At 45.1% G+C, this 27,603-nt stretch overlaps 1 protein-coding gene across 1 annotated transcript; it reads right to left on the reverse strand.

Annotated features, from left to right (window-relative positions):
* Positions 1–2,052: 2,052 nt before the first annotated feature.
* LOC132367807 (serine protease 40-like) lies at positions 2,053–16,945 on the reverse strand. The gene is made up of 6 exons (XM_059926400.1): positions 16,931–16,945; positions 10,576–10,900; positions 9,391–9,574; positions 7,674–7,951; positions 4,584–4,744; positions 2,053–2,157 (listed from the first exon to the last, which is right to left on the reverse strand). Exons 1-6 carry the CDS (start codon positions 16,943–16,945, stop codon positions 2,053–2,055), a joined length of 1,068 nt encoding a protein of 355 aa, XP_059782383.1.
* Between the last annotated feature and the right edge of the window lie 10,658 nt (positions 16,946–27,603).

The following is a 27,603-nucleotide window of genomic DNA, read 5'->3' on the forward strand; positions in this document are numbered from 1 at the left end:
CTCTTCTGTGTAGGAGCCCAGGCCAGCCTGGCCCAAGATGTCCACAGACCTCCAGCAGTTGGAGCCTGGTGTCTCCTTTCTGCTTAGCTGACTCAGGACTTAGTGGCCTGGCAATAAGCCTTGAAGCAATGCTCTAGTCATCCTTCCTACCAATATGCCTGACACAGAGTCCTTGTGCAGCCATCGGGATCCCAGGAGGCCTCGCAATGCACCCGCCCCAGCCTTCCTAACCCATGGTAATGTGGTAAATTTCCCATTTAGCTCATATCCAATATGGACTAGATGCCATTCAAAGGGTTCAGTGGAAGATCTTTCCAATCCTGGCATTGCCCAGATATCCTGAACCCTCACTGGCAGGTGAGCACAGATGGACTCGTATGCACATGAACACTGGGATGCCACTGGCTGGAGCCAGGACCCTGCACAGGAACTCCCTTCCCAAGATGATCTTGGGAGGCCTCAAGAAAGTGTCTTCCCAGCGTCCACACCTGTCTAGGCATTGCCGCACTCCCTGCCTCTGGCCATCCCTCTGGCTGGAGCTCTACCACTGAGATACCACCACACCTAGCAGGAGAGCCTTTGGGCACCCAGAGCTCCAGGACAGACTGGCTGGGATGGGCCATGAGGCTCAGGAGAGATGGAAGATGCTAGGGTGGGGCTGGCAAGATGAATGGGCTCTAGGCTGATTGATTGCTTTGGCGTTCTCAGTGAAATGAGAAGATCTCCAGCTGAGGAGGGGGTGGGGGAAGTGGCGGCTTGAAGGAGAGAGAAGGGTACATGGTGTAGCTGGCCAAAAGTAACCCTCAAAGATGCCCATCCTCATCACTGGACCCTTTGGCTATGTTACCTTACGTGGCAAAAGGGACTCTGCAGCTGTGATGGAGTTGAGCATCTTGAAATAGGAAGACTATCCTGGATTATCTGGGTGGACCCAATGTAATCAGAAAGATTCTCATGAGGAAAGAGGGAGGCAGGAGGTCAGAGTCAGAGGAGGAGATGTGATGACAGAAGCAGAGGTAGGAGCAATGTGCTTTGGGGTCAGAGGAAGGGGCCATGAGCCAAGGAATGCTGGTGGCCTCGAAAAAGCTAGCAAAAGCAAGAAAACATTCTCCCCTAGAGTCTCCAGAAGGAACCAGCCTGGCCAACACCTTGACTTTAGACTTTTGACCTCCAGAAATGTAAGAGAATAAAGTTCTGTTGTTTTAGCCACCCACTTTGAGGTGATTTGTCACCGCAGACCCAAGAAAGTCATACACGGGGTCTTCTTGGAGATTGGGAATGTGCCATCATCACCTCGGCTCTTCCCCTCTGTGCTCCCTAGCTGGGGTGCCCTTGGCCCTCCCCACAGTGTACCCACCCCAAGCTGTTCAAGGCCAGGGGAAGGCCTGGTCCCTGTCCACTCCAGGCCTCAGGGATTCGTGCAGATGAGCCATGTGGTTGTCTATATTATGATGGATTCTGGGCCAGTCCGAGGGAGATGGGAAGGGCTCCAATAGCCTCCTAGCCCCTGGGGAGTTCTCAGAAGGCAGAGGAAGGCCCAACACTAATGTATCCCATGCAAAGTGAGCTGCACTTTGCACTACTGAAGACACGCAGCAAACAGTGTGTGTGTGTGTGTGTGTGTGTGTGTTGGGCAGGGCCAGAGCAATGAATTCTACCTTGGGTGAGAGGACAGGTCTAAGACAGGCCCAGAAGAACAGGTACAATCCAGATAGAGGGAGGCAGACCAGGCCAGGAGATTGAAAGCCAGCAGGTGTTAAGCACCTACTGAATGCCAGGCACAGTACTGAATCTTCTATAAGGACCTTATTAAGTGGAGGCCGTTAGCAACCCCATTTCACAGGTTATCTAAGGTCATAATCACTACATTACAGACTGAAGACTGGACCCAGGTCTGTCCTGCCCCACAGTCTGAGCACTGAGTGCTCCTGGGGTCTGTCTCTCCTCAGACTTGTTTCTGGGTGTCCTGTGCTGGGGGAGGGCACTTCAGTGAGAGAAGAGAGCCCCGGTTGGAGATTGGGGACCAGAGCAGGCATGTGACAGAAGATGAATCTAGATGGAACCTCTCAGACAGGCTGTGGTGACTGAAAGGCTAAGGGGGGCAGGAGGGGCCATGTGCTGGGGCTCCTGGGTGTCCAGCTCAATGGTGTCCTCAGCCTGGGGAGAAACGAGAGGGGGTGGGGTCAAGAGGCAGAATGGATGTCCAGCAGGCAAGCAGGCAAAGGGCTCCGGCCCTGAACTCCATGGCCATGACCTCTGCAGTCTGGAAGGGAGGTCTACGGTGACAGCCAGATGGGGACTCGGGGGACTCAGCCCTTTACTTCACCTGCAGGTGCAGCTGACTCTGTGAGAACAACGGCCCAAGCCAGACAGCCATGGGTTGTGCACTGGGAACCAAGAAAGCTGGGTCTACCTCCTACCAGGAGGGCAGGTGGCCGAGCTTCTTCCCTCTGGTTCAGCAGCTCCACTGGGCTGCCGTGCAAACAGCTGTCCGTGAGGCCTTCTCAAGGACCAGGCGCATCTCATCCCTCCTGTGTGCATTTCCTGGGGTGCCAAAGCATATTACCACAAACTGGGTCACTATAAAAACAACAGAAATTTCTCTTCTCACAGTTCTGGAAACCAGAAGTCTGAAATTAAGTACCTCTCTGTCTATCCCTCAGCCCACTCTAAACTCAAAATGGTTTCATCTCGAGATTCTTAGCTAATCACATCTGCAAAGACCTATTTCCAAATCAGGTCACTTTCTGAGACTCCAGATGGTTACAAATGTAGGGGACACTATCCAACCCACTACACCATCCTTTCGACAATCCCGTGAAGGAGGCCTCAGAATCCTACAGTATAAATGAGGACATGGGCTCAGAAAGTGAAAAGACCTTCAGGGCAGAGCAGTGTCTCTAACTCCAGAACCCTAATGCTCTCCCCTCCACTCCACAATGCCATCTATGCAAGAGCTCCGCACATGATGCCAGCTTGGGAGGCTGGGCCCTGAGGCGGATATGGTGGAGGTCAGGTTAGGCTTGGAGTCAGAATACGGGGGACCAGGTTGTGCTGCCTTATTTTAGGGTAGCTACTTTCCCTCTCCGGACCTGTTTGCCCACCTCTAAAATTGGGCATTACAGAGAGAGGAAAGAAATGTTTACAATTCAAATATCCAACAGTGGACTCATACCTGTAATATGTAAAAATACACAAAGAGCCCCTAAAGGAAAAGAAGACAACCCAACAGAAAAGTGAGAGGGGGGAAAATCTTGAAGGGAAACTTTAGAGAAGATATCCAATGACAATAAACATATGAAAGTACATTTACCTTGTCATCAGGGACATGCAAACCACCATAAGCTATCAAAATGAGAAAAGATGGAAAGTGCAAAGTGTTGGCGAGGATATAAACTCTCATCCAGGACTTCCCTGGTGATCCAGTGGTAAAAAATCTGTCTTCCAATGCAGGGGACGCAGGTTCAATCCCTGGTTGAGGAACTAAGATTCCAAATGCCGCGGGGCAACTAAGCCAGCGTGCCGCAACTAATGAGCTCGTGCGCCTCAAGAGAACCTGCATGCCACAACTACAGAGCCCATGCACTCCGGAGCCCCACGCACAACAGCTAGAGAGAGAAAACCCACACACGACAACTAGAGAGAAGCCTGAGAACCACAACCAGAGAGAAACCGGAGGAGACCGCGCACCATAATGAAAGATCTCGCATGCCTCAGCAAAGATCCCTTGTGGTGCAACTAAGACACGACACAGCAAAAAAAAAATAAGGAAAATAAATAAATAAAATAAATAAATATTAAACTCGCATCCACTGCTGGAATGAAGTGCAACCACTTTGGAGATGTTGTTAGGAGATATCTGCCAAAGCTGAATATACACATACCTTTTAATTCAACAATTCTACTCAAGGGTTTCTGTGAAATAGAAGATAAAATATTTGGAAGTGAAATGAAATGAAAAACTTGGAAACCTCTAAAATACCCATCAAGAGTAGAACTGATCATAGAATTCAATTCACACAATAGAGTCCTGTAGAGCAATAAGACTCAACAAACTATAACTACATTTAACAGTTTGGATGAATCTCACAAATATAAAGACACGAAAGATTGACAACTGGAAATAAATTCTATTTATGGAATATTCAGAATCTAATCTAAGTTGTCAAAAGTGAAGACGGCGGTTTCTGTTGGGTGTTGGTGATAGGAAGGAGGTGTGAGTGGGACCTCTGGGGTATTGGTCATCTGTTGCGTAACTATGTGAAAGTTCATCCAACTTATGAAAACAGCATGAATAGATTCTTTTGTATGTATGTTATACTTAAATAAAAACTTTAAGGTATGCCTCATAAAAAGATGCTGTTTGAGGGTGCTGCCAGTAGATGCCCTTATGTGCAAGGGGCTTAGGAAGGGGCTATCCTGGGGGACACTGCCAAGGAATTGAGCCCAGGAAGACATGTGGAGGGAGGAAATGGGAAGTCCCAGGGGTCTCCACAAAGACAGTAGAGGCAACACAGCCCCTCCCCTAGGGAAACTGAGGCCCTGAGAACAGGCAAGGGAAGAACAGAAATGACCTTACTCACTTGGCAGATGGCCTTTCCTGTCGAGAAGTCCCCAGCACACAGCATGTCCTCATGCACGGAGAAGTTCTTGCCTTTTCTAAGTCTGTAAAATATATTACAAAACTTGTTCTCAGTGAAGCCCACCTTACCCTCCTGGAGATGGAAGGGTTCGAGCAGAGGCGCTGCGAGGATAAGGAGGAAATCAGTGAAGGGTGCTGTGGCTTAGCTACAGGCTACTCTGCCTTACTGTTCACCACTTCAACATGGACTTTTCTCAGCACAGTTGAGCCTTCAGCACTGTTTCAGTCTTCTACCTATGCCTAGTAAGCCCTCCCCCTTTTCTCAAACTTTTCCAAACTCATCCTATTCCCTCCACCTCCCTCATAGCAATAGACCACACCTCTCCTATTCTACAAAGGAAAAAGGCAAATCCCACCAACACATGCCACTCAGTGGTGCTTAGCAACCATTCACCAACATACCTACCCTTTCACAGACCATCCCATCCGCTCTCCATTTGTCTATCATTAACCTTTCCATCCATCCACCAATTCCTCTATCCATCTACCTATCTTTCCTCTTTCCTCATGTCCCATTCATCCACTCACGCTTCCATCCATTTGCCCATTTACCCATCTTTTGATCCATCTCCGCTCACTCCAACTATCTCTGCCTACCATCCTTTCACCCACCCATCCATCTTTCCTTCCACCCACTCATCCTCCCACCTACCCTTCACCCATCCACCCTCTCATCCAATCACTCATTTATTCCTCTGTCCTTGTGTTCAGTATCTTTTAGACACTAATGATACACAGGAACATTCTTAGTTGGGGGAGACAGGGATACCGAGCAGGGCCCTGAGGGGCTCCTGGGCACAAAGGCTTTCTGTGTCCCCCATTTCTTTGATTACAGGAAATAGACTTCATTCAGCCTCCATGACCTTCTCTGAGTTCCAACGGGCAGATTCAAGCAGTTGTTAATCAGGGAAGGGAGGGGATGCGAGACCAGTGAGAAACAGTCAAGAGAAACACAGTGCAGCCTTGGGGCAAGGTCCTGGCTCCCCAACAATGGATATACAAAACAATATCTTTGAGCTGTTTTGCAGATACTGAAACCCCCTCCAGGTGGGAGAAGTTAATGATTAACAATGGTGTGCTGCCCACAAGCATGTAGACCCCAGACCAGTTGGAACCTGAAGGTTGATGATGCTGACTCTTACTTACCTCACCCCCACCTCATCAGCAGAACGTCCAAGAGCTGATCATGCCCTCTTTGAACCATTACTATGAAACTTCTCACTATCCTCTCCAAGTAGAGACACAGTTTTTCGAGGCAGGAGCCCACTGTGTCCCCGTTTGCCTGGCAAAGTAATAAAGCTATCCTTTTCTACTTCACCCAAAACTCTGTCTCCAAGATTCTATTTAGCACTGGTGTACAGGGAAGCTGAGCTTTTTGTATCAACAGGGTAAATGAAGTAAATAAGTAGAATTGTTTTAGATCTAATAAGTGGTGTAAAGGAAATAAAACAGGGACATATGCTATTAGAGGTTGCCTGTTTTAGCTCATATGATCAAGTAAAACTCCTCAGAGGAGCAGCTGAGTTGTACATGTAAAGAAGTGAGTCATGCCAAGGTTAGCAGGGAGAGCGAGTGAGGCCAGGGAGGCAGCCAAGGTGAAGGCCCTGAGGTGGCGATGGCCTTGGCGTTTTCAAGCAGGAAGGAGGCCTGCTGGCTGGGATGGTGTGGGTGAGGGATGTAGTAGGAGATGAGCAGAGAGGAATTGGGGCCAACATTACACAGGGCCTGAGAGCCAAGGCAGGGAGTTATGACTTTTTTCTAGGTATAAATGAGAAGGCACTGAGGGTAATGAGCAGGGAACTGGCATGACTCCTGCTTTAAAGAAAACACTCAGACAGCTATGTGGAGACTAAAGTATAGCACACAGGGTGGGATCTCAGAGACCAGTCTGGAGGTACAGGCAAGCAATTATGGTCTATAGGACCAGGGTGGCAGCAGTGGGGTACCTACAAGGTGCCTGGCCCTGCCCGGGCCACAGGCTGGGATATTAAAACAAGAAAGACAGGGTTTCTGTCCTCAAGGAGGAACAGTCTGTGTGTGTGTGTTTGTGTGTGTGTGTGTGAGAAATGTGGTGTATGTGTGGTGTGTATGTGTTGTGTATGTGGTGTGAGGATGCTGGGAACCTGGTTGTTTGTCCTATGATTAGGGAGTGTTCATGACATACTAGTAGGCAAGGGCCAGGGATGCTGGCACATCCCACGCAATGAAGACAGGGTCTGTTCAAAATGCCTGTAGCACCTCTGTTGAGAAACACGGTACCAAATTATGACCCTACAAATAATTAAAATATATATTCTTTTTCCCCTTAATTTTGCACCATAAGCATTTCCCCCAACCATAAATACTCCTTTCTTTAATAAAGACTCTGGCTCATAAGTCTTTGCCTACATTTCTCCTCTTTCAATCTTAAAAAACATAATTTTTTTCCTGCGTTATGCAGTGCACCTAACAAGCTTCCAAAGTAGATAGCTGAGCTGCGTTGGGAGAAGAGCAAAGTGAGGTTCAGAGAGTGAAACACTCTCAAGTCATAATCATTCTAACTTCATCAGGCAGGCTCAGAGGTCAGAAGTCGTACGTGTGTTTTCCTTCCACTTTTCCTAAGCTCCTCTTACGGCAATGGGAAATCAGAGTGTTTGTTTGTCAGTGGCCTGCAATGGACCAGGCCCCAAGCATGACCTTTGAGTTGAATCAAGTCATCTCAGATCCATGGTTGATTAAAACCTTGGAATCCAGAACCAGAAAGACTACAAGAACCCAGAATCTTGATTCCAAAAGTCAAAGATTCCCAGACTTCCAGTGTAAACCTTTGCACTTAGGGAACACTGAAGCTTTACAGTCACACACTTGCAGAACTAGAACTAGAATGGTCCACTCCTCTAGAAATGACGCTTAGTGGGCCAGGGTCCAGTGCCTCTTTGCTTGGGGACCCCTCAGGAGGAGCCACACCTCCCTTCTTCCCTCCTTTGTCCTTCTCCCCTTCCTCCTCCCCACCCTCATCTGCCCCCAACCCGACTCTCCTACACCCTCTCACTTTCCTCGTTGAGCATCCCCCAGCCAGTTATCCAGCAGGATGAGTTACTGGGTAGCTGCATGCCAGGGACTGGGAGGCAGGTGGGGATGATGTAGGAGGTGAAATTCACAAGAAAGAGCAGCTGCAACATGGCTATGTCACTCCCGAAGGGATGTAACTTCTCAAAGTCTGGGTGCATGATAATCCGGCTCAGTGACATCTCTCGGGTGTGCTGGGTGTGCTGGTGCAGCTGGGTGCTTCCTAACAGAACCCGGTAGTTCTCCGGGGCGTGAGATTTTCTGGAGGAAGAGGGCACATTGTCACCGTCGTCTCTGCGTGTGGGCTAGCTCTTTCCGTGCATCCTCATCTAACTGCCCACAGGCCTCTACCCCACATGATGCTAGACAGCTTTTATCTCCCCATTTCTAGCGTTCAGGAGTCCTTCTTTCTTGGGGCTAATTGCTATTCTACTTACAACCTCAGACACACGGCTTCTCCATCACACACTAGAATCAGAGGAGCATTGAATCCTTGTGCTGGAAAGATCGTTGGTGGCGTATCAAATGAAGGTCTTTGATTGTACACAGGAGGAGTTCTGGCTCAATCCCAGCTCTAACTTTACCCTTCCCAAGACTCCCTACAGTCCACCTTCTGGCCCCACACTCTTCCTGACCTTTCCTTTCTTTAAACACCTTCCTGCCCAAGGGCTGCTTCTCCATTTAGTTATAAGGACTCACAAAAGATTTGTTAAATAAATGAGCAAATGAGTGCAGGAAACAGAGCCTTGCCTTGTTCCCTGAACACAGGTGCTGAAACTCCCCACCTCCCTGACTGTTTGCACGGCTCATCCACCTGGAGACCCCCTCATGCTCCCCTTGCCCAAACCCTTCCCCTCCAGCAAGCCCCTCGCTCTGCATAGCCCTTCTCCGGAACCCCCAGCCCATGCATCTGCCCTTCTCACCCATGTTGGGCCTTCTCTTGTGACAGGATGGAGACAGGGTGAGGTGGGGACTTGCCACCCCTGATGTCACAAAGGGGCTTGCATGGATCGTCGTATGGAGTAGGCGCCAATAGGACTCTAAGCTCCGAAAGTTCCAGCTCCCAGACCTGGGCTGTGATGCCCCAACTCCCTGGGGACCCCTCTGCATCTGTTCAGACCCAGGCACTGAGCCAGGCCCAGGACGGCCAGGGGAATTAGACCCCTGAGCAGCAATGTCACTCTCCCAGGGAGCCCCAATTCCCTCCTGTGCAGCCTGGCACCGTGGCTCCCCACAACGCACACCGGCGGCCATGACTCCTCCTGGGCACACAGTTGTGCGGGAGGAATAAGAAGAATTGCCCAGCTGCTGGCCAGACACGCGGCCCCAGGTCCCCGCCTAGAATCTGACACCTGGAAATGTGGGGACGTTCAGAGGAAGCTGTGATCTGAGATGGGTCCACACCGCACGGCAGCCAGGACGGACACTGCCACTCTCCTGAGGCACATCTGTGTTGAAGGACAGGCACAGGGGCGGATGGCAGAGCATGAGGCGGGTCTGAGCAGGTGAGCAAGGAGGCCAGTCCAGGTGGAGGGTACACAGGCCAAAGGCAGGAATGACATGCATCTGAAGGCCACAGACTGCCCCAGAGAAAAGCCCAGAGGAGCTGACGTGGGATGTCCATCACCCCTCTTCTCCTCTTCCCCCATGTCCCCCTCGCCTGCCAGTGCCTGTGCTGGCACCCTGGAAGGAGGACTTACTTCAGAAAGCAGTGGGCAGTGGAAACGACCCAGTGAGAGTTAATGAGGACAGCTCCACAGACGTGCGAGCCCTGGTACTGCAAGCTGGCCTGCCATGGCCACTGGCCAGCCGCCACGTCCTGGCCACCGTAGATCTTCCCCATCACCTTGGGCTTCCCGCACACTGTGCAGACTCCCCTGCCACCTACGATAGAGACACTAGTAGTACCGCAAATGCCACTACCAGGAAGGCCCCGTCCACTTCATAGATGGGAAAACCAAGGCCAAGCGTCCAGTGGCCTAGCCAAAATGACAGTGCTACCTGGACTCTACTTTCACTGGCTGCCCCTGAGAACTGGACAGAGCAAGCCCTGTGGGGATGAGGACCCAGAGGTCTGGTGGGATGGGGCAAGGGGGGACCTAAGGTAGCCACAGCAGCTCACAGCAGCATCTCCAGGGAGAAGGACATCCCCGAGTGAGGCTGCCAAGGGCTGGGCACGTCACAGACCTTATTTCCCTCAACTAGCACACCTCAATGCCTACTCTTGTAGATCAAAGAGCTAAAGGTCTCAGAAGTTGCCCACATTACTTGCTCAAGATCATGGCTTCTAAGGGCCTGTGCCTCCTCCATGCCCCCCCGGTGTCTTAGGGAGGGAGATTTGCAGTCTGTGGTGCTGTGTGAGCTGGGGAAAGTCATTCCCCCTCTCTGACTCAGGATTCTACATTTCTAAAAGAAGAGGGAGTGGGCTAATGAAGACAGCCCTGGCTCTAGGACTCACACCTGGGAGGGCAGGGGGTGTGCCCAGGCCCCGTGAGAGCGGGCATCTTGGTCTAGGGCCTGCGCTCCCAGGGCCTCACGGAGGGGAATGAGACCCGCGGCCCTGGACTCAGGGCCACTCGTTCATCAGTCCTGGTGCTTTCCTCCACCCAGCCACCCAGCCTCAGGGTCAGACCCTGCTATGTCCCCACTTCCACAGTCCCACAGAGGTCCCACAGTCGCACAGAGGCACTTCCCACCCAGAGGCTCCACAGTGGGGAGTCGGTGACCCACCTGTGTTGAGGGGGTCTCTGGGCTGCCCGGTTGCTGGCCAGGGCAGAGAAAAGATGAAATTCAGTGACTCAGGGCACCCAGGCCCTGGTCACAGCCGGCCCCCTCAGGCCCTGCAGTTTAGGCCGTTTCCGCCCTCAACAGAGGCCCCAACGCACCTGTGGCTCCCGGGGCCAACCGCTGCGCTTCCGGAGTCGGAGCGCTGCCCTCCACCGCTCCGCCCGCGCCTGGAGCCCAGCCGGGGGCGGCCGTGGCCGTGGCCGGGGACCCTCGCAGCTCCAGGGTGGCCACGGGCAGCAGCAGCAGCAGCCAGAGAAGGGCCACAGGCTGGCCTCGGCCTTGGGCGATCCACGCCTCCGTGCCCATTGCCAGGGTTGCTGACTCCCGCCTGACCCCAGCCTGGCCCTGCCTGACCTTGCCCTGACCCCGCCTCAGCCCAGCCCTCAGCCCACCCTGACCTTCTTCATAACCTTTTAAACAACTCTACTAAGATATAATTTATATACCATGAAGTTCACTTATTATTATACAAGGGACAATTCAATGATTTTCTGTACATTTTTTAAAATTTATTTATTTATTTATATTTAAATAAACTTTTTGTTTTAGATTTATGAAAAAGTTGCAAAGACAGTACAAGGAGTTCCAAGATCCCCCTCACCCACTTTCCCCTAATATTAAGATCTTATATTACTATGGCACATTTATCACAACTAGTGAGCCAATATTGAGACATTATATTAACTGAGGTCCATTCTTTCTTTTTTTAAATTTTTTTAAGCTTAAGGTGTATAGCATAATGATTTGACTTCCATGCATCATGAAATGATCATCAGAATAAATTTAGTGAACATCCATCATCCCACATAGATACAAAATTAAAGAAATGGAAAAAAAAATTTTTCCTTGTGATGAGAACTCTTAGGATTTACTCTATCAACTGTCATGTATAACATACGGCAGTGTTAATTATATTTATCATGTTGTCCATTACATCCCTAGTACTTATTTATCGCATAACTGGGAGTTTGTACCTTTGACTGCAGCTAACCAGTTCTCCCTCCCCCAATCTCCGGCCTCTGGTAACCACAAATCCGATCTCCTTTCCTATGAATTTGTTTGTTTTTGAAGTATAATTGATGTACAATGAAATGCTATGTTAGTTCCTGTTACACAACATAGTGATTGGTTATTTCTGTACATTTCAAAATGATAAGTATAGTTATGATATGTCACCATACAAATATATCACATAATTATTGACTATATTCCCCACACTGTACATTTCATACTCATTTATTTTGCAACTGAAATTTTGTACCTCTTCATCTCCCTCACCTGTTGCTTTCTTTCCCCCAACACTCTCCCGTCTGGCAAGCACCTGTTTGTTCTCTGTATCTATAACTCTGTCTCTGTTTTGTTAGGTTTCTTCATTTGTTTTATTTTTTAGATTGCATATATAAGTGTAATCATACAGTACTTGCCTTTGTCTGACGTACTTCACTTAACATAATACCCTCATGGTCCATCCATGTTGTTGCAAACGGCAAGATCCCGTTCTTTATCAGATATGTGATTTGCAAGATTTTCTCCAAGTCTGTAGCTTGTTTATTCATTCTTTCAACAGTGGTGCTCAAAGAGCAAAAGTTTTTAATTTTGATGAAGTCTAATTTACTAATCTTTTCTTGTATGGATCATGTTTTTGATGTTATATCTAATAGATCATGAAGAGTTTCTTCTATGTTTTCTTTGAGAAATGTTAGGGGTTGTTTCTTACATGGGGATCTGTGATCAAGTTTTAGTTCATTTTTGTCTAGTGTGATGTAAGTTTCTGTTTCTTTGCTTTGGGTTTTTCCTGTGGATATCCATTTATCCCTGCACCTTTCCTTGGTTAAAAAAAGAAAGGTTAGTCTTTCTTGTATTGAATTGTCTTGGGACCTCTGTTGAAAATCAATTCATAATAAAAATTGTTTTATTTCTGGACTCTTAATTCTGTGCCATTGAACTGTATTCCTTTCCTTGTGCCTGAAACCCACTGTCTAGATTAATACGTATTATAGTAAAATTTGACGTCAGGTGGTGAAAGTTCTCCAGCTTTATTCTTTTGCCAAACTGTTTAGGCTATTCTGCATCTTTTGCCTTTCCATATGAATTTTAGGATCAGCTGTCAAATTCTACACAAAAAGAGCCTGCTAGAATATTCACAGGGACTGCATTGAATTTATAGATCAATTTGAGGAGAATTGCTTTCTTTTTTTTACTTAAAAATTTATTTATTTATTTATTTATTTATCTAATTTTGGTTGCTTTGTGTCTTCGTTGCTGCGTGTGGGCTTTCTCTAGTTGTGGTGAGTAGGGGCTACTCTTGGTTGCAACGTGCAGGCTTCTCATTGTGGTGGCTTCTCTTGTTGTGGAGCATGGGCTCTAGGCACGTGGGCTTTAGTAGTTGTGGCACACGGCTCAGTAGCTGTGGCTCACCGTCTTTAGAGCGCTGGCTTGTAGTTGTGCCTCATGGGCTTAGTTGCTCCGCGACATGTGGGATCTTCCTGGACCAGAGCTCAAACCTGTGTCCCCTGCATTGGCAGGAGGATTCTTAACCACTGCACCACCAGGGAAGTCCGAGAATTGCTTCCTTGATAATATGAAGTCTCCTGATCTATGAAAAAGAAATGTTTCTGTTTATATAGATCTTTAATTTCTCTCAGCAATGTTTTGTAGTTTTCAGTGTACAGATCTTGCAGCTCTTTATTAAATTTATTTCTAAGTATTTTATTCTTTTCCATGCTACTGTGAATGAAATCATTTTGTTAATTTCCTTTTCATCTTTTTGTACTCAGTATATAGAAATGAAATTTATTTTTATAAGAAATGTTTCCTGTGACCTTCTTAAACTTGTTTATTCATTCTAGTCTGTTTTGTTTTGTTGTATTTTGTTTTGGTGGGATCATTGGTGTTTTCTAACACATAGGATCATGTCCTGTGTAATAAAAGTTCTAATTCTGCCATTTAAAGTTGGGTGCCTTTAATTTCTTCTTTCCCTCCTACCTTCTTTTTTTCCTTTTTCCCTTCTTTCCTTCCCACCTTTCTTTCCTCCACTTCTTAGAGACTATATTTTAAGGACCTTGCTTTTCAAATATGGTCTATCAATCTTTGTCTTTAACTTTGTTTCATCTATTCACATTCAATGTGATTATTGATATGGTTGGAATTACATTTTCCACTTTGGTATTTGTTTTCTGTATGTCTCTTATCTTTCCCCCCACTTTTGAGACAGGCTGGGACCTGGGACCCTTTGCTGCAGTGCTACAGCAGATTTCTATAAACTGGTGTATGCATGGGTGAGAGTCCCACCTGTGGGTTAGGTTCCTACAGATGAAATACAACTGTCTGGTTTCCAGGCTCGATCACCCCGGTGGGCAGTGGACGGGGTGCACCCTCCTTCAATGGCCCTTTCTGAAAGCTTGCAGGTTGGTGCCTGAAGAGACAACTGCAGGGTCAGGTTGAAATGGCAATCTCTCTCTTTCTCTTTCTCTTTTACAGTCTTTTCTGTCCCTCCTCCCTTTAGCTTTCCCTTGGTCCTTATACCTGCACTCCCATCCCCTTTATCCTGAAAACTTCTTGTTTGTGTCTAAGTTTTTGTCATTGGTATCTTTGTTTTATGAGTTTTGTCTGTCCAACTGCTCCTACAAGTCTCTGCTAACATTGTGGGCATGGTGAAGCTCTTAAACCCTGAAATACAAACGGATCCCACATTGTCTGAGACTCGACTCCAGCCTTGGGTTACTTAGTGGGATTTTAAAGAACAAAAAAAGAAGAGAGGGGCTTGCACCTCTCTCCTCTGCCTTTGCAATGTAACTATTCTGCCTGGACTCTCAGGGACTCCCTGATCCATCTGTAGTCCCCAGACTGAGGGAAAAAAAGAGACCTTTTTAAATTCAAGCAGGAAAGCTAAGAGATCTCTGATTTTGTAAAAATTAACTTGTGTGGCTTAAGCTTGTGGGTTTAATTAATAGAGACCTGTCTGTATTATCAACATTAAGTATAATACTTCTATCGTACCTAGGGTTACTGGAAGTCAATAAGTGCATATTGTTTCTGTGATAAAATCTGTTAGCAAGGAAAATAACCTGATATGATTAAAATTTTAAGTAAATATAACTGGATAAGAGCTTTTTAGTAAACTCAATGGGAATAATCATGTTTTCAAAATGTCCATCTAGAACAGTCCCTCCAAATTTTGGTAACTTGAAACTAAATTAAGTTAAATAATGGGAATCCATTGAGTATCCAGGCCGTTTCAAATAAGATGAAATATTGGAACATCAATTGCTAAACAGGTCTAAATTTACCTACTTTTGTTTTCTTGTGAGAGCGAAAGTAAGGATGTTTGGGTTTATTAGACACATATCTTACATCACATTAAGGAAAGAAATTGTGCTTTGGGAAGATACATGGGATCTTCCCAAGAGTTTATGGGATATTCCAATCAGGGAATGCTAATGTAAAAGACATTTCATTGTGACATAAGGAAGGTAGGATGTGTGCTTTCAGAAAAGAAGGTATGTGGAATGGAAATGTATTTTGTTAAATGGAAAAATGTGATTTTGTCCTACAGCTGGTTATTTCTGAATGGAAAAAAGAAGGGACAAAATATGGCTACAGAAAGTTACAGAAGATTTGCAGAAAAGGAACACTGAGAAGAGAATTTTTTATGTGGTTGGAATTTTCTAAGGTTGGATTAAATTTAATTAGGTAACCGGATTTTATCAAGGGTAGGCTGATATAAGACTGGATTTGGTTTCTTTCTCTCATAAGAGAACAAAGATTTCCTCGAATGCTCCTTTTGATAACAGATTGTGTGAGTTTCTGTGCCTTTAAGTGATCTGCATTTACTTTTGGAATCCTTTTTTTTTTTTTTCACCTTAGCTCAAGGAATAATTGTTTCACAGCAGCCTATGATTCTATTTGACTGGATGTTTTAAAACTTTTGGAAATTTTTGACAGATTTCCCAAATATCAAATTCTAATTGAAATTCTTTTGACTTCCAGTTAACTTTGGGATGCTTCATGGGGCCCCTGGAGCCTCCCAAAGAGAGATCCTAAACTAACTGGGTTCATTTGGTGTGTTAAATTACATGGGAAACATTGTCTAAACTCATTGTTGCCTGTGTCAGATGGAATCATCAGGCTCTCCCCAGTTTTATCATAGCTGTCAAACAGAGAGGGGAAAGGGTTTTAGGTTTTTCTGCTGTCTAGTCTCTCACCTTATTCTATGTCCAAAAAAAATCCCCTGTGGGAATACTCCCAACGTAGGCCCTTAGGTCCTGACCCCAATGGCATTTTCCATTGCACCCAACTCCAATTCCTCCAGGAGTTCCTTTTTTGCACCTCTAGGACCCCTTTCACTCAAGGCCTTGGCAGCCCATACCTTGTTACAGATCACCTATTGGGTGGCCACTTCCAAGCAGCCCACATCCTAGGTTTTATAGATGCTCAAACTCGAGGAGTACCCCCAGCATAGGGAAACGTTATAGGACAAAAGCCTCCTGGTAAATGTCTCTGGGACACTGGACTTCATTTCTAGGAGCACTTTTTCTCGGTTGCATGTTATTCAACATGGGATGATCCTCTTCTAAGCCAGAAGAAACACCTCTGGAGAGTATCCTTAAAAATTGGAAACTTTCAAAATAGACGGGCTGAAAAAGGAAACGTTTAAACTCTATTGTAACATTGCCTGGCCCTTGTATAAGTCGGGGAATGGAGAAAAATGGTCTGAAAATGGGTCTCTATAATACCGTGTTGCAATTGGATCTCTGCTGTTGCAGGACAGGAAAATGGACTGAGGCTCCCTATGTTCAAGCCTTCATGGTCCTGGGAATTCCCTGGCGGTCCAGTGGTTAGAATTCTGAGCTGTCACTGCTGAGGGCATGTGTTCGATCCCTGGTCGGGGAACTAAAATCCCACAAACCACATGGGGCTGCCCCCACCCCCCAAAATAAACCTTCATGGTCCTTTACCAAAACCCCACTCTATGGGTCTCCTGTAATCAAAAGCCTGGGGAATCAGAAACACTCCCGACATTTTAAATGATCCCCTTCTAGCTTTCTCCGACTCTCAGGGGGGGAAACCAAGCTTCACCTGCTTCCCCGGAGCCACCTACTCCTCCGGAGCCACCTACTTCTCCGGGTCCCTCTGACCAATCCCAATCTCTGCCTCCTTATGTCCCTTTATATCCTCCGTCGCCCCAGGAGGGAGAGACTAGTCCCTCCAGGGTAACTCGTAGTGGAACTTCCTGTCGCCCAGGATCAGGTTCAAAGTTAGCCCCCACCTCTGCCCCACAAGGCCTTTACCCCTTCAGGAATCAGCTGATGGAAACTGAAGCACTACTGGAGTGCATGTCCCCTTCTCAATGAGAGACTTAGGAATTTGTAAGGAGAATTTTGACAGGTTCTCAGAGAAACCTGACAAGTTTAGGGACGAATTTATCAGGCTGGGGTTGACATTCTCTCTCACCTGGCAGGACATCATGGTTATGCTGGCCTACTGTTGCACCCCAGATGCAAGGGAGCGTATACTGAGAAAGGCCAGGTAACACTCAGATGGCCTATTGGCCACCAATCCACACCGCCAAATTTTTCAGGTGGGTGGGGATCCAGTCCCAGAACATGACCCACACTGGGACTATGAAGATCAGGTAGGCCAGGCTAGGATGAGACATTACATGACTTGTCTATCAGAAGGACTGAAAAGGTGTGTGGTGAAGCCTGTAAATTATGATAAGGTCCGAGAAGTTGCAAAGGAAAAAGATGAAAACCCAACAGTCTTCCTGAGCCGAGTGACAGAGGCATTCAAGAAGTACACCAGTACAGACCCTGAGTCCGCAGAAGGGAGGACACTACTGGCCATGAATTTTATCACCCAGGCTACTCCTGATTATCAGGAGAAAATTACAAAAGCTTGAGTCTGGGCCCCAAACCCCACTGTCAACCTTGGTAGAGGAGGCTTTCAAGGTCTATAACAACCGCGACTTAATGGAGGAGTCCAATAAGGATAAGAGGCTAAAAAAGAAAACACAACTTTTGGCTGCTCTGATCCACCCACCATCTCGAAGGGACGCTGGAGGGCCAAGAAGCCTGGACAGACTGCCAAGAAGCTGCCTGGGCTCGAACAAGTATGCCTTTTGTTGGAAGGCGGGGCACTGGAAGGGGGAATGTCCTGAGCGCTTTCCTGTGAGACACCCAAGGGGCAACCTTGACTGGCCCCAGGTCCTTACAATTCTCTCCAATGAGAGATTCCTGCACACCAACTGATGGGGCCTGAGTGCCTTCCCAGCTCCAGATCCCACTCGATCCATCCTCATCACTCCAGCAGAGCCTCGGGTCAACCTCGATGTGGCAGGTAGGAGAACTGAATTTCTTGTAGACACTGGAGCCACCTGCTCTGTTCTGACTTGGCCAGCTGCCCCCCTCTCCAACAGAGACTGTACTGTGACAGCAGTTGATAGACAGCCAAAGGTAAGGTGATTTACATCTCCCCTTGCCCACAGAGTCAGGCCCATTATTATTATTCACTCCTTTTTGTATATGCCAGAATGCCCTGTCCTCCTCCTCAGAAGAGATTTGCTAAATAAGTTAAGAGCTAGTATATTCTTAGGAGGTAGAGAATTCAAGCAGAGAATGCATCTGTTAGTAGCCCCAGATGACCCACCTGCTGGTCATCAAAATATTCCCCAAGACATTCCCCAAGAAATTAGGGAACAAGTAGATCCTGCAGTTTGGGATACCTCAGTGCCAGGAAGGGCAAAACCTGTTCCCCCAATAAACATAAAGTTAAAGCCTGGGGAAAAATACCCCTGGAAAAGATCTTTTAAAGCCTGAGGCCCTGAGGGGAATCCAACTGCTGCTCAGCAAGTTCCTAAAACACAGACTCATTAGGCCCTGCCAATCCCCTTGCAACACCCCGATCCTCCCCATTCAGAAGCCTAATGGGGAGTTTTGGTTTGTGCAAGACTTACAAGCAGTGAATGAGGCACTCATCCCTATTCACCCATTGGTGCCAAACACATACACCTTCCTCACCCAAGTGCCAGGGAGCACCCAGTATTTCCCTGTTTTGGACCGCAAAGATGCACTTTTCTGTATTCCTCTACATCCTGAGTCTCAATACCTTTTTGCCTTTGAATGGAGGGACCCTGACACCCTGGAGGCCACCCAGTATACGTGAACAGTGCTTCCTCAGCGATTTGGGACAGCCCCCATCTTTTGGAAACACGTTAGCAAGGGAACTGAGGGAACTGAGCCTTGAGAAGGGAACTCTGCTGCAATACGTTGATGATTTATTGATAAGTAGTGAGACCGAACAAGATTCAGATCAAAATACCATTAGGGTCCTAAATTTTCTGGCAGCAAGGTGATATAAAGTCTCTCCAACAAAGGCTCAGATCTCACAACAGTGGGTTCAATATTTAGGATTTGTTTTGACCCCAGGGGCACAAGCCCTGGCCATAGATCAAAAAACAGCAATTAGTGCATTACCATCTCCAACCGCAAAGAGGCAACTTCGAGGCTTTCTCAGGATGGCTGTGTTCTGTTGTGTCTGGATTCCAAATTATGGCCTTATAGCAAAACCCCTCTATGAGGCTCTAAAGGGAGAAGAAAGAGAACCCCTTCAATGGAATAAGGACCACTAGTGGGCCTTTGAGACTCTAAGGACTGAATTAAGTAGAGCACCAGCACTGGAGCTTCCAAATTTGGACCAACCCTTTACCCTATACATTCACGAGAAGTCAGGGATAGCACTAGGAGTCCTGACCCAAAAGCTGGGACCAGATCAGAGAACAGGGGGCTTACTTTTCAAAACAACTGGACTCAGTGGCCCTGGGATGGCCAAGCTGCCTGCGGGCAGTAGCAGCCACAGCCCTGTTAGTTAATGGGTCTTCCAAGCTCACCCTGGGACAACATTTAGATGTGTTAACCTCTCATCAGGTACAATCTGTGCTGGAAGTCAAAGGACATTGATTGACTGGAGGAAGGTTAACAAAATAACAGGCCCTCCTAATGGACACCCCCAACATTACCTTAAAGGTGTGTCAAACCCCAAACCCATAAACTCTGCTTCCAGTGGTCAAGAGTGGAGACTTATTGCATCAGTGTATAGAGAGCATAGAACAAACTTACTCCAGTAGGTCTGATCTTCTAGATGAGCCTCTAGACAGCCCTGAGGTCGAATGGTTTACTGATGGGAGCAGTTTTGTAGAAATGGTAAACTGAAAGGTGGTGTATGCCATAGTTAGCCTAGATAAAGTCATAGAAGCCAAGGCCCTGCCACCCCAGACATCAGCCCAAAAGGCTGAACTAATTGCCTTAACGAGAGTTTGCAATTAGGGAAGGATAAGAAATTAAATATTTTTACTGACTTTAAGTATGGGTTCCATGTGTTCCATGCTTATGCTGCCATTTGGAAAGAAAGAGGAATGGTAATCACTAGAAGTTCCCCCCTAAAACATAAAGATTTGATTTTGACTCTTTTAGAAACAGTGCAGCTCCCGACCTAGGTAGCAGTAGTCCACTGTAGGGGCCATCACAGGGAGGGGCCTTTTGTTAGCCAAGGGAACAGCAAAGCTGATCAAATTGCAAAACAGACAGCTCGATTGCAGGAACCTGAACAAGTTATGGCCCTAGTGATTGGCCCCCTGAACTCCCTAGCTCCCCCACTATTCCCCACAGGAACAAGAAAATTCTGAGAAATGGAGCTATGAGCAAGGAAGCACAGGCTGGTATAGAAAGGAGGATAGGGTGCTAATCCCTGAGGCCCAACAATGGAAACTCACTAAGAGCTTACATGATGCCACCCACTATGGGAGGGGTGCACTATGGGACTTGATGCAAAAGGCTTTTTCAGGGAAGGAGCTTAAAAGAACAATAAAACAAGTAATGCTTGCCTGGAATTTATGTGCCCCTAATAACCCACAGACCTATCTACTCCCCACTTCGTTACTCAGGCCAATTCAATGCCGGGGGACATGCCTGAGGGAAGACTGGCAGTTAGATTTCACGCAAATGCCCTCACGATCAGGATATAAATATCTTCTGGTGTCTGTTGATACTTTCACAGGATGGGTTGAAGCCTTCCCCACCCGATCTGAAAAGGCCATGGAAGTGTGTAAGTCCCTTTTAGAAGAAATAATTCCTCAGTTTGGATTTCCAAAGTCCCTCCAGAGTGATAACGGGCCCTCTTTTATAGCCAAAATCACACAGGGGCTCACAACGGCCCTAGGGATAGACTACAAGCCACTTCTCGGCACCCTCAGTCTTCAGGGAAGGTAGAGAAAATGAACAATACTTTAAAGAAAACTTTAGTGGCATTTCCCTGGTGGTCCAGTGGTTGAGACTCCTTGCTCCCAATGCAGCAGGCCTGGGTTCAATCCCTGGTTGGGGAACTAGATCCCGCATGCCACATCTAAGAGATTCCCGCATGCCGCAAAACTAAAGATCCTGCATGCCACATCAAAGATCCCATAGGCAGCAACTAAGACCCAGCACAGCCAAATAAATAAAGAAACAAATAAGTAAATAAATAAATATTTTTTAAAAAATAAAGAAAACCTTAGCAAAGGTCTGCCAAGAAACTCATGAACCCTGGACAAACTTGCTTCCTATTGTACTCTTCAGGGTCTGTGTAGCCCCCAGGAGTGGTCTGAGGCTTAGCCCATTTGAAATGACCTATGGGAGGCCTTTTCTTACTACTGATGTTCTATCAGACGAGGAAGTGAACCTGACCCTGAGATATATTATTAATCTAGAACAAGTTCAGAGGGCAATCCAGGATTATGCTCACAAGGCACTGTCAGCTCCCACTAAAGATACAGAGGAAGGAGCAGTTCCTTCACAAATAAACCCTGGGGACTAAGTTCTTCTTAAAACATGGAAAGGGGGGTGCCCCAAAGACCAACAATTGCCAAGATGAAAGGATCCTTATAAAGTAATTTTAGCCACCCCTACTGCTGTCAAACTTCAAGGGATATATATCTAGTTGCGTATATTTGTCCAGACTAAAGTTTTACCTCCAGAAACCCCACAGGTCACAACCGAAGAACAATACACCTCTGAGTCAGTGGAAAATCTGAGATACCTATTCAAAAGATAGGCACCATCAACAGGTAAGTAAAATGATGTAGTGGGTTGGACTCCTATTTGAAGCCTTAACAAGACTTGGAACCTCTGTTTTTTCCTTGGCTGATGCAGTTCTTGACAATTGTCTGGCTTTTGTCTTGCAGAACAAGATGGAGCTTGTGTGATAACTAATACTTCCTGCTGCACTTGGTTAACTAATACTTCCTGCTACACATGGATCAATGTGACAGGACAAGTAACAGTTAATATTAAGGAAATATACACCCAGGCAGAGTGGCTTCACAATTTCAACAGGGGCGATATTGCCTCCACTGTCTGGTCAACAGTTAAAAAAGAAGAAGAAGAAAGAAAGAAGCCCTCCCAAAGTTAACCTGGTTCCTTCCCTTTCCAGACCCTTTAGTGGCTATTGTTGTTCTTTCTAGCCCTTGTCTGTTTAACTTTTTGGTTAAGTTTGTGTCTTCTAGGCTCTAACAGTTTGAAGGAAGACTCATGAGGGCTCAAGGAATTCAGCCCATTCCAGTGGAGAGTGGCCCAGCTCCCTACAGGTCCTTGGAACAGTCAGCAAGGGATTTCTATACCTCTAGGGTAGGCTAGGGTCTGCAGACCCTGTCCAGCAGGAAGAAGTTTCAAAAGAAGAGACCTTTGGCCCCTCACCCCTTAAGAAGAAGGGTGTAGAGTCTCTCAGAGGGAAATGAGACAGGCTGGGACCTGGGACCCTTTGCAGCAGTGCTGCAGTGTTTGCATCTGGACAAACATTTCCTCAAGCCAAAAAATACAAAGAAACGATAAGGGACTAAAAATAACTGCGTGCATGCTCAGTTGGGACAAATTATGGACAAAAAATACAAAAAGACCAAAAAAGCCCAAATGCCACTTCTGAAGAGCCAGGAGAAAAAACAGGGGGTTGGGAGCAAAAACAGGGTACTGTGCATGCCCCCTGCACACAACATCACAAAGGGGTGGGCAAACCACCTAAGCCACCCCTCTGGCCCAACCCCTGGACACACCCTTACCCTCACCCCCATATAAGGAACCAGCTCGCCCCCCCCTCAGGGAGCAGGTTAACAAGGGAAACTGTTGTTTGTTCTGGCTCCCCCCTTGCTGCAGCAGGGGCTCCAATAAAGCCTTGCTTGAATTTCTTGTCTGGCCTCTTATCATTTTCTATTGATTAAGGAGGGCAAGAACCCTGGTCGGTAACACTTTCACTTCTCTACTTCTTTCTTTTCCACTATATACATTTTTTTATTGTGCCCTACTAAGTCCTTTGTTGATTTTGTAGCTGTATTTTCAGTTACTTACATAGTGGTTGCTGTATTAGTTGGGGTTCTCCAGAGAAACCGAACCAATAGGAATCAGGAGAGAGGGAGAGAAGAGGGAGAGAGAGAGAGTGATTTTTATTATGAGGGGTTGACTCACATGATTATGGAGACGGAGAAGTCCCATGATCTGCCATCTGCAAGCTGGAGACCCAGGAAAACCGGTGGTATAATTTCAGCCTGAGTCTGAAGGTCTAAGAACCAGGGGAGGCAATGGTGTAAATCCCAGTCTAGGGGCAGAAGAAGACCAATGTCCCAACTCAACCAGGCAAATAAGAAAGAAAAAAAGGCAAATTCTTCCTTCTTCTGCCTTTTGTTCCATTCAGGCCCTCAACAGGTTGGATGATGCTCACCCACCCTGGGGAGGGCAGTCTACTGAGTCCACCGATTCAAATGCTGATTTCATCCAGAAACACCCTCACAGACACACCCAGAAATAATGTTTAATCTGGGCACCCTGTAGTGCAGTAAAATTGACACAAAGATTAACCATCATAGTTGCTATAATCATTACACTGTGCATCTTAATTTACCCGAATCTACTTTAGATTATTAAGTTTGGTAATAGAGAAACTCATCCAATATAGTTCCATTAACTTTCCCTCCTTTGTGCTGTTATTGTCATTTTTATTACATCTCTATGATATATCATCAATACAATATTTTAATTTAAACTTTATACATTCTTTAACCTTTTTAATTCAGTTAGTAAAGGATAGGGAAATATATTTATGCAGTCTTATACAGTTACCCTTATATTTACCATTTCCTTGCTCTTTATTTCCCCCTGTAAATTTGATTTAACATCCTATATCCTTTTCTTTCATATGGAAAGACTTTCTTTAGTATTTCTTATAAGGCAAGATTGCCAGCCATGAATTATCTCAGTCTTTGTTAATCTGAAAATACCCTTATTTCAACTTCATTTTGAAGGATAGTTTGACTGGGTATGGAATTCTTGGTTGACAGATTTTTCCTTTTAGCACTTTGAGTATTTTATCTCACTGTCCTCCATTTTTTTTTTTTTTCTAATGAGAAGCCAGCTATTAATTGGAATGTTGTTCCTTTATGTAAGATAAGTCTTTTTTCTCCTGCTGCTTTCAAGATTCTCTCTTGGTCTTTATCTTTGATTTGATATGTCCAGATACAGATTTCTTTGATCCTACTTGGTGTATGTTGGGTCTCTTGAATTTTAGATTAATTTTTTTAACATCTTTATTGGAGTATAATTGCTTTACAATGTTTTGTTAGTTTCTGCTATATAAAAAATTGAATCAGCTATATGTATACATATATCCCCATATCCCCTCCCTCTTGTGCCTCCTTCTCACTCTCCCTATCTCACCCCTCTAGGTGGTCACAAAGCACCTAGCTGATCTCCCTGTGCTATGCAGCTGCTTCCCACTAGCTATCCATTTTACATTTGGTAGTGTATATATGTCCGTGCTACTATCTCACTTCATCCCAGCGTACCCTTCCCACCCCATGTCCTCAAGTCCATTCCCTATGTCTGTGTCATTATTCCTGTCCTGCTCGTAAGTTCATCAGAACCATTTTTTTTTTTTTGGATTCCATATATATGTGTTAGCATACAATGTTTGTTTTTCTCTTTCTGACTTACTTCACTCTGAATGACAGACTCTAAGTCCATTCACCTCTCAGAAATAACTCAATTTCATTTCTTTTTTATAGCTGAGTAATATTCCATTGTGTATATGTGCCACATCTTCTTTATGCATTCACCTGTCGATGGACAATTAGGTTGCTTCCATGTCCTGGCTATTGTAAATAGTGCTACAATGAACATTGTGGTACATGTCTCTTTTTGAATTACAGTTTTCTTAGGGTATGTGCCCAGTAGTGGGATTGCTGGGTCATGTGGTAGTTTCTATTTTTAGTTTTTTAAGGAAGCTCCATACTGTTCTCCATAGTGGCTGTATCAATTTACATTCCCACCAACAGTGCAAGAGGGTTCCCTTTTCTCCACACCCTCTCCAGCATTTATTGTTTGTAGATTTTTTGATGATGGCCATTCTGACCAGTGTGAGGTGATGCCTCATTGTGGTTTTATTATATTATTATTTTTCATCAAATTTGAAAAAAATTTGGCTATTGTTTCTTAAAATTTTTTTTACCCATTTCTTCCTCTGCTTTCCTTCTGGGATTGCCATTATGCATATATTAATATGTCTGATGACTCTCTGAGAGTCTGTTCATTTTTCTTCATTTATTTCTCTTTCTATTTTTCAGATTGGATAATTCCTATTAATCTATCTTCAAGTTCATTTATTCTTCCTTCTGTCATCTTGAATCTTCTGTTGAAATTAGTGAATTTAAAAATTTTCATTTTTGAAACCTTCAACTACAGACTTTCTACTTCGTTCTTTTTTAAAATAATTGCTATCCTTTTATTAATATTTTCTATTCAGTGGGTCATTACCATCATACTTTTCTTAAATTCTTTAAACATGGTTCCCTTCTCTTTTTTTTTAGACATATTTATAATAGATGTTTTCAAGTTTTCGTCTGCTAAGTCCAATATCTAGAGCCCATGCAGTTTCTATTTTATGGGTTTCAATTTCTTGTCTCCTAATGTTTTTTGTTGAAAATTAAGCATTTTAGAAAAAATATTACAGCAATTCTGTATTCTGATATGCCTCCTCCTACCTCTCAGATTTGTGGCTGTTTCTTCTTTTCAAAAATATACCTAAATTAATTATACGATATCTGTCTCCCTGCTGATGTCTCTGTTCAGATTTTTAATTTTTAAAATTCTTATTTTTAGGTAACCCTATCTTTTTAGGGGTTAACCCTGTGTCAGCATAGCTTAGTAGTCAATTGAAAATGTTTACACTAAAACACTTTCCATCAGTAAGGTTTCCATCCTTTCCCAATGTATCTGTATGTGGGTTGCAGAATGTATTCAGAATTCAAGTTTGCTAGCTTTTGCTAGTCTTTCTAGCTTTTATTTTCTATTGGACACCACCCTGTCTCCCCCATGCCTGCACATAAGCTTACATTCAGCCAGGAATGTGTAGATAGCTAAGGTTGTCTCCAATTTTTTCCCAACATGTATGCAGCCTTACACATGTGTTCACACATCCAGACCACCAAGGACATGTGGGAGTTTATTATGGCCCACTCTAGTGGTCTCATTGTGGGGATTTTTCTGTTAAATTTTTGGTTAGTCTGCCAGTCTGCTGTTAACCTCAACTAACATCATGACTTCATACTACCTGCAATGTTGCCATTCCTCATTGGTTTCCACCAAAATTGCTTTCTGACAATGACCAAAGGTATTGGGTATCTAGAGTTCTGTTCCAAATCAAGTCAGACCTCTTCAGCAGTAAACTTCTGATTTTCACAGCTTGCCCCACCCTGGCAGAACTACTGTTGCTCATGGAACCAGGGAAGGGGGTGGTGGTAAGAACTGACACAGGCAATAATGCCACAGACTCCCACTGTTATTGCTCAAGGTTTAGTAGGGGTTTTTTTGTTATTTTTGTTTTTACTTCAATAAGCACTTCTCAATTTACTGATACCATAGTCAGTTTTTAGAGTCCTGGAATTGTTGCTTTTGATAATTTTGTCCAGTTTTATCATTGCTTTTCAGGAAGAGGATTTGATAAGCTCCTCATGCCATTATTCTAGAAATATCACCAATATTTCTTTCCAATAAACAGAACAAAAAACTATCAAGAGTGAATATGTTTAAATACCCAAATACAGTGCTTTTTACTTCCTGGAAAAATTAAAGCCGTCTGTACGCAATTCCAATTAATTTCCATCCTTTAAATATAACTTGTGTGGGCATGATCTGGCCAGTTTACCTCAGCCAACACAAAAAGAAAGCACTGCAACCATAACCAATTATTTGTCTGAATAAGTTCATTGAAAGTAAGATGCTCTGGGGAGGACACCATCTGATCACTACAGCACAGTCCTATTTTTGTGCACCACACTCCTTGCTCTAGCACTCTTTTACCCTTTCAGTATTTAACTCTCTTTTTCTTACATAACAACATATATATATATGTTTAAATTAATGGTGTGGTTTTGTCTCCTGATTATATTCTGAATGACATAAGATGAGAGAAAGGTAAGTGTATGGGAGGAAATTTATTTCTAGTTACCACGGGCATGTCTGTTGACACATGGAGCTGACTGGAATCAAGTTGGAAAGAAAGTTAAATTGAGTAAGATTTTTGTCAGAGTCATATTATTAAAAGAGGTCATCAACCTGTGCTAAAAAAATAAAAAAGCATTTATTTTGAGACATAAAACAATCCTTGTGCCCCAACCACCTATGTGCAGGAAACTGGCTGAGAAATCTCATTACTCCAAGAAGCATAAGGATATATCACCTGATGCCTTTTTAAGAAGTGGCCAAAGATAATGGATATCATCAAAAAGTCTATAAATAATAAATGCTAGAGAGGATGGGGAGAAAAGGGAATTGTACACTGTAGATGGGAATGTAAATTGGTGCAGCCACTATAGAAAAGAGTATGGAGTTTCCTTAAAAACTAAAAATAGAACTACAAACGATCCAGCAATTCAACTCCTAGGTATATATCCAGAAAAAATGAAAATTCTAATTCAAAAAGACACATGGACCCCAATGTTCATAGCAGCACTATTTACAATAACCAAGACATAGAAGCAACTCAAGTGCCCATCAACAAAAGATTGGAGATTTTTGAGAAGATGGCGGAAGAGTAAGATGCGGAGATCACCT

This window comes from Balaenoptera ricei, chromosome 6, assembly GCF_028023285.1.
Source record: "Balaenoptera ricei isolate mBalRic1 chromosome 6, mBalRic1.hap2, whole genome shotgun sequence".
NCBI lineage: Eukaryota > Metazoa > Chordata > Mammalia > Artiodactyla > Balaenopteridae > Balaenoptera > Balaenoptera ricei.

Coding starts and splice junctions, on each gene's coding strand:
- LOC132367807 (XM_059926400.1), bottom strand. Junction 7,952..9,390: donor ACTGCCCACTGCTTTCTGAA/GTAAGTCCTCCT, acceptor CTCTTCCTCCAG/AAAATCTCACGCCCCGGAGA. Junction 2,158..4,583: donor CAGGAAAGGCCATCTGCCAA/GTGAGTAAGGTC, acceptor GTTTCTCCCCAG/GCTGAGGACACCATTGAGCT.